Source organism: Tachysurus fulvidraco, chromosome 9, assembly GCF_022655615.1.
Source record: "Tachysurus fulvidraco isolate hzauxx_2018 chromosome 9, HZAU_PFXX_2.0, whole genome shotgun sequence".
In the NCBI taxonomy this organism is placed as follows: domain Eukaryota; kingdom Metazoa; phylum Chordata; class Actinopteri; order Siluriformes; family Bagridae; genus Tachysurus; species Tachysurus fulvidraco.
In genome coordinates this window covers 26,709,205-26,716,704 of record NC_062526.1, presented here as the reverse complement: position 1 = coordinate 26,716,704, position 7,500 = coordinate 26,709,205, and the positions used below count along the sequence as shown (strand labels likewise).

The 7,500-nt window shown below is 47.3% G+C and overlaps 1 protein-coding gene and 1 pseudogene across 3 annotated transcripts in view; one reads left to right on the top strand and one right to left on the bottom strand.

Annotated features, from left to right (window-relative positions):
* The window catches only part of LOC113658642, a 297,616-nt pseudogene that overhangs the window by 197,667 nt on the left and 92,449 nt on the right, over nt 1–7,500 (top strand).
* LOC113658632 (phosphatidate phosphatase LPIN1-like) overlaps nt 1–7,500 on the bottom strand; it is a 24,415-nt gene that overhangs the window by 10,893 nt on the left and 6,022 nt on the right. For 2 of the 3 annotated variants that reach the window (XM_047818369.1, XM_047818370.1), the window contains exons 2-8: nt 5,744–5,944; nt 5,422–5,514; nt 1,966–2,183; nt 1,265–1,348; nt 882–996; nt 187–559; nt 1–85 (exon numbers count right to left, since the gene is read on the bottom strand). The exon at nt 1–85 is cut by the window's left edge and continues 9 nt beyond it. In XM_047818369.1, the coding sequence (XP_047674325.1) occupies nt 1–85; nt 187–559; nt 882–996; nt 1,265–1,348; nt 1,966–2,183; nt 5,422–5,514; nt 5,744–5,944 (1,169 nt within the window). The remainder of the gene's footprint in view (nt 86–186; nt 560–881; nt 997–1,264; nt 1,349–1,965; nt 2,184–5,421; nt 5,515–5,743; nt 5,945–7,500) is intronic. The other variant, XM_047818371.1, reaches the window with a different exon arrangement.

Here is a 7,500-nt window from a genome sequence, read left to right as displayed (position 1 = left end):
AAGTAAAGTGCCGCTACTTCCGGCCCCAGCTCTGTGATCTCATCAAGATACACACCGTCAGAGCCAAGATGGCAGCTCCTCTTATCTGTAGGGTAAAGTGTGGATGAGCAGCAGCATGGCTTTTATCATCATTAAATAACCTGGATGTAATGAAACACTTCTATTTCCCTCTGTCAGTCCTGTTACCTTTTCTCTTGGAAGGTGAATCAGTTTTGCCCTGTGGGCGGGACCCTACGCTGGCCACACCCCTTTCCCCAACATCTGACACCTGACATGCTGCTAACATGGCCACTGTCTCCGCCTCCTTTCTAGTCATTTCTGGATTCCTTTCTTTAAAGCTGTTCGGCGTTCCCATTGTCTCGTGGCTCAGATGTCCTGCGTCTCCCGTCTCTGTCCTCCCCACAGGAGAGAACTGGTGTAGGGATGTTTCACCAGCACCAAAGCAATGATCATCAGCAGCCTGGCCGGTGGAGATGACTCTAAAGTGTGTGTTGTCGGAAACAGGAATGGGGAAGTGACGTGCAGGAGGAGGGTCAGGTTTAGATGACAGGAAGGACGGCTGTAGGAGGAAAACATTTATTTGATGAAGAACTGATTTTATAAATCTGTCAGATTTTTTTGTTTGTGTGTGTATGTGTGTGTGTATGTGTGTGTGTATGTGTGTGTGTATGTGTATGTATTTGTGTGTACATGTGTGTTTGTGTGTGTGTGTGTACATGTGTGTTTTTGTATGTGTTTGTGTGTGTGTATTTGTGTGTACACGTGTGTTTCTGTATATGTGTGTGTGTGTGTGTGTGTGTGTGTGTGTGCGTGCGTGCGTGCGTGCGTGCGTGCGTGCGTGCGTGCGTGTGTGTGTGTGTGAGCTGGTCTGAGGTCAGTACCTGAGGCAGCTTTCCCCAGGCCCACAGCATGGCTCGATCCTCCTGCTTCTCCACACCGGCTTTAGTGACGAGCTCAGAGTCACTCGTAGGATAGAAAGGGCGAGAGACCTTAGGGCTACAGAGAGAGAGAGAGAGAGAGAGAGAGAGAGAGAGAGAGAGAGAGAGAGTTTAAGTGTTATTCGTTCACTGTGTTCATAAGTGTTATTAAGTGTGTGTGTGTGCGTGCGTGTGTGCGTGCGTGCGTGCGTGCGTGTGTGTACCTTTGTACTGGTGACAAGTCACCATCAGAGCAGGTATACACAGCATTGTGTGTGTGTGTGTGTGTGTGTGTGTGTGTGTGTGTGTGTGTGTGTGTGTGTGCGCGTGCGTGCGTGTGTGTGTACCTTTGTACTGGTGACAAGTCACCATCAGAGCAGGTATACACAGCATTGTGTGTGTAACAATTCACTGGTTCCTTTGAAGAAATTCTGCAACACAAATCACACACAAATAAACCTGCGCTGCGTGCAGCTTCCATGACCTTTACAGACAGACAACAGCCTTCTACAAACCTGAAACTTGTGTGTGTGTGTGTGTGTGTGTGTGTGTGTGTGTGTGTGTGTGTGTGTGTGTGTGTGTGTGTGTGTGTGTGTGTGTGTGTGTGTGTGTGTGTGAGTAAAAACAAGTGAAGACGAGACAGGAAGGCAGAGCAGCAGGATGTGGTTTTAATCAGACAGGCATTTGCGTGTAAGCATACAAAGTGTGTGTAGAACAGACAGTTTCACATCCCCTCTTTCTCTCTTTCTGTCCGTCCGTCCCCCCCCCACACACACACACAGGCCTAACTCATTTATTTCTATGTATATCTATCTGATGGTGGCATTTGAACTTGTAATGTTTTATAAATGTCAGTTGGTGTGAAAGCTCTGTCTCAGTCTGTGTGAGTGTGTGTGTGTGTGTGAGTGTGTGAGTGTGTGTGAGTGTGTGTGTGTTTGTGTGTGTATTTTATACACTACACTCTATACTATACTGTTACTGATCTTAAGGCTCATCCGGTAAGGAATAAGAATCCATCAGGGACTAAAGTAAAACAGGATGTCGTTACCTGTCGTGCTCATCGTCTCCCTCGTGTGATCTCAGGTCGGTGGCGTAGACGCTTTCACACTTAGAGTACTCTCTGTTCGTCTCTCTCTTCAAGCTGTCCCCTTTAGACTTCCTCCTCCTCTTCCTCCTGCGCTTCGTCGTGCCGCACTCGACACCCAGGCCCTGGTCGGAGGCAGGCGACGGGATGGGGGATGTGGCCAGGTACGAGGGCACCACTTCCTGTACGGTAGGTAATTCAGTAACTTTCAGTTCTGACTGATAGCAAAACCAAAACTTTACATACGTCTTATAGTCTTTACAGGACCCTTATTACAGCGCGGGTCAGACTGAACATGACGAGGTTTACAGGACCCTTATTACAGCGCGGGTCAGACTGAACATGACGAGGTTTACAGGACCCTTATTACAGCGCGGGTCAGACTGAACATGACGAGGTTTACAGGACCCTTATTACAGCGCGGGTCAGACTGAACATGACGAGGTTTACAGGACTCTTATTACAGCGCGGGTCAGACTGAACATGACGAGGTTTACAGGACCCTTATTACAGCGCGGGTCAGACTGAACATGACGAGGTTTACAGGACCCTTATTACAGCGCGGGTCAGACTGAACATGACGAGGTTTACAGGACCCTTATTACAGCGCGGGTCAGACTGAACATGACGAGGTTTACAGGACCCTTATTACAGCGCGGGTCAGACTGAACATGACGAGGTTTACAGGACCCTTATTACAGCGCGGGTCAGACCGAACATGACGAGGTTTACAGGACCCTTATTACAGCGCGGGTCAGACTGAACATGACGAGGTTTACAGGACCCTTATTTCAGCGCGGGTCAGACTGAACATGACGAGGTTTACAGGACCCTTATTACAGCGCGGGTCAGACTGAACATGACGAGGTTTACAGGACCCTTATTACAGCGCGGGTCAGACCGAACATGACGAGGTTTACAGGACCCTTATTACAGCGCAGGTCAGACCGAACATGACGAGGTTTACAGGACCCTTATTACAGCGCGGGTCAGACTGAACATGACGAGGTTTACAGGACCCTTATTACAGCGCGGGTCAGACTGAACATGACGAGGTTTACAGGACCCTTATTACAGCGCGGGTCAGACTGAACATGACGAGGTTTACAGGACCCTTATTACAGCGCGGGTCAGACCGAACATGACGAGGTTTACAGGACCCTTATTACAGCGCGGGTCAGACTGAACATGACGAGGTTTACAGGACCCTTATTACAGCGCGGGTCAGACCGAACATGACGAGGTTTACAGGACCCTTATTACAGCGCAGGTCAGACCGAACATGACGAGGTTTACAGGACCCTTATTACAGCGCGGGTCAGACTGAACATGACGAGGTTTACAGGACCCTTATTACAGCGCGGGTCAGACTGAACATGACGAGGTTTACAGGACCCTTATTACAGCGCGGGTCAGACTGAACATGACGAGGTTTACAGGACCCTTATTACAGCGCGGGAAATATTGTATGATTTTCTTATTGTAATAATTTTGTGTGCACATTTGTTTTAATATCTTTTGTGGATCCGATAAAATTCATTGCTCTTATTCTCTGATATCTCTAATCTCTAATCTCTGATCTCTAAAACACACACACACAAACACATACACACAAACACACACACACACACACACAAACACATACACACAAACACACACACACACACACAAACACATACACACAAACACAAACACACACACACACACACAAACACACATACAAACACACACGCACACAAACACACACACACACACACACACACACACACACACACACACACACACACACACATACAGACAAGAGAGCAGTACAGAGTGCAGTACAGAGTGCAGTACAGAGTGCAGTACAGAGTGCAGTACAGGGTGCAGTACAGAGTGCAGTACAGGGTGCAGTACAGAGTGCAGTACAGAGTGCAGTACAGAGTGCAGTAGAGAGTGCAGTAGAGAGTGCAGTAGAGAGTGCAGTACAGAGTGCAGTACAGAGTGCAGTACAGAGTGCAGTACAGAGTGCAGTAGAGAGTGCAGTACAGAGAGCAGTACAGAGAGCAGTACAGAGTGCAGTACAGAGAGCAGTACAGAGTGCAGTAGAGAGTGCAGTAGAGAGTGCAGTACAGAGTGCAGTACAGAGAGCAGTACAGAGAGCAGTACAGAGTGCAGTACAGAGTGCAGTACAGAGTGCAGTACAGAGTGCAGTACAGAGTGCAGTACAGAGTGCAGTAGAGAGTGCAGTAGAGAGTGCAGTACAGAGTGCAGTACAGAGAGCAGTAGAGAGTGCAGTAGAGAGTGCAGTACAGAGTGCAGTACAGAGTGCAGTACAGAGTGCAGTACAGAGTGCAGTAGAGAGTGCAGTAGAGAGTGCAGTAGAGAGTGCAGTAGAGAGTGCAGTACAGAGTGCAGTACAGAGTGCAGTACAGAGTGCAGTACAGAGTGCAGTACAGAGAGCAGTACAGAGAGCAGTACAGAGTGCAGTACAGAGTGCAGTAGAGAGTGCAGTACAGAGTGCAGTAGAGAGTGCAGTAGAGAGTGCAGTACAGAGTGCAGTAGAGAGTGCAGTAGAGAGTGCAGTACAGAGAGCAGTACAGAGAGCAGTACAGAGTGCAGTACAGAGAGCAGTACAGAGAGCAGTACAGAGTGCAGTACAGAGTGCAGTACAGAGTGCAGTACAGAGAGCAGTACAGAGTGCAGTACAGAGTGCAGTTCATATCAGATCTTTAATAAAAGATTCTCTGTAATGCAAAACGAGTGAAAAAGCCACAGCACAACACGACGGTTTCCTGTTTTGTCGACGCCGGTTCCTCGAGGTGTGTGTTTCTCATCTCACGCAGCCGTGAGATGAGACATGGCTTATTTATAAATACAAAATAGGTCCTTAAAAATAGACGGTGCCTCAAAGTCTCCCACGTTCGGTTTAAAGACTTTTATCAGTTCATAATAAAGATGGAATTTGTTTATAGTTAGTAATAAATTATACGGAGCTTCCTCTGTTCACATCCCAGTGAACGAGCTGTTGCTATAGAAACGATATCGTTTAACAAAAGAGCGCTTTGATATAAATACGATTCGTCTTACGGCCGGAACTACTTTCCAGGACAATAACCTTCGGACCAATCAGAGCCGAGAATTCAGCCGATGTGTGTTTTTAATAATAAAGGTGTTATTTTATTAATCTCTTTTATTTCCCTCGCAGGTTTTGCTGTACGTCGGGATGCAGACTGCGTTAATGAAAAGTCTTAGGATAAAATTTCTGTCATTGTTACAAAGCCATTGTGTTTAAATTGCTGACGTGTAAGAAACAGAGCGTGAAGACGAGTGGAACAGAACAGACACGGATGGAGTAAAGATGTTACAGACGGAATCATTTCCTCCTCTGTGGGGAAAAAAAGCATGAGGTGTGTCGAGGTGTGTTAAGGTGTGTTGTACCCGATCGTCGGACTCCATGATGAAGAAAGCCTCTCCGCTGTCTCCCAGCTTCATTTGCAGACTCACGGGTTCTCCGTTCACCTCGATGTCCACCTGGACACATACACGTTATAACAACATGACCAACGTGGTGGAACCTTCTGGATCCTGGTACATTCTCTCGCTATGTGTGTTAAATCTTTCTGAGATCGATTCTAGGGAGCCGAACCAATGAAATATCGTCAAATCTAGTAGCAGGGCAAAGGTCTGAAAAACTAACCGCACCCCTGACATCATACCCCCATCGTGAACGTAGAATTTTTAGACGTGTCCGGTCACTCACCACTTTCTCACGTGAGCGCAGCACTCCCATCTTGCCAAAGCGGACGTGGAAGGGCGAGCAGTGCAGCGAGCCGTCGGGACGACGCACCACGATGACATCGATGCAGCCGGAGAGCGTCGTCGGGTTCAGGCCGCGGTACAGCTCCTTCACCTGCACAAACACCTGCCCTGCCAACTGCCCCACGTAGTTCATGGTCTGACTCTACACACACACACACACACACACACACACACACACACTGGTTCATAAACAACCGTGGCAACATGAACGCAGCGCTATCGCCCGAAAAGATTTTCTCAAGGTCGCAGATAAAGAAATTAAATTCACCCCCCTCCCCCCAACATCCTTTCCCTTTCTGTTAATCTGCTCTTCTTCTGGAAGAAAGAATGCTCGTTTTGTCTGTAAGAAATTCAACAGTTAAACCATAAATATTGGCACCCCCACCCGATACTCATGTATATTATGATGTTTAGTTCTGCTTACACACTATGAGCTCAAAAGCTGACCTGACCGCCATGGACACCCGACCCTCACTTGTATGACGAGCCAAAGTTATTAGAACAGAGAAGCAGGGATTCGATTCTTTAGTCATTCTCCAGAAGACACACAGATTTAGTGAATGTTGCTGGCAGCAACACGACCTTGGCCGGGGTTATTATTACTACAACAACCTGTCTGCACTTTCGAGGCTTTACACTGTTGCTGTTCTGGCTTTAGTACAAATCTGAAGGTTAGCAACCAGAGGAGACTGAGTGTGACCTGCAAATTAAAAAACAATCAAACAAACAAAACTATTCAAAGAAACATAGCTTTGCCTTTATGTCTGATCTGCTCTAATCCTTCCTCCAGATCCTGGTTGTGTGTGTGTGTGTGTGTGTGTGTGTGTGTGTGTGTGTGTGTGTGTGTGTGTGTGTGTGTGTGTGTGTGTGTGTGTGCGTGCGAGTGTTTGTGTGTGCGTGCGCGTGTGCGTGTGCGTGTGTGTGTGGGCGCGTGTGTGAGAACAGTGAACTATGTGTGTGTGTGTGTGTGAGAGAGAGAGAGAGAGAGAGAGAGAGAGAGAGAGAGAGAGAGAGAGAGAGAGAGAGAGAGAGAGAGATCATCTCCGTTTCGTTAAACAGAAGTTTGAATGATTCTTTAATGAAACAAAGATCTTAAATAATGTTCACAGAACAAAAATACCCACAGGTTCTCCTGACTACAGGCAGAGGAAGAGAAACCGGTGCATTTTAAACACACCCATTTCGGAAAGTCTGGCCATGAACTCCATAAAGAACTGAAAGTTTGTGATGATTAGTGGTGTGTTGATTGGAAATGTGTTCACATCACCAAGCTTGGACCTTTTTATTTCCAGAACAACAATTTGCAGCAGATTTGTTTATCTTTATTTTGTCTGTGAATAAACCATACTGCGATTGTACATGTTGTTATTAAAAGAGCGCCTGACAAGTGCAGAGGAAGCTAATCATGGCTGACAAACCAGCAGTGTAACTCACACCACCTACAGACGTCGCAGTGTAACTCACACCACCTACAGACGTCGCAGTGTAACTCACACCACCTACAGACGTCGCAGTGTAACTCACACCACCTACAGACGTCGCAGTGTAACTCACACCACCTACAGACGTCGCAGTGTAACTCACACCACCTACAGACGTCGCAGTGTAACTCACACCACCTACAGACGTCGCAGTGTAACTCACACCACCTACAGACGTCGCAGTGTAAGTCACACCACCTACAGACGTCGCAGTGTA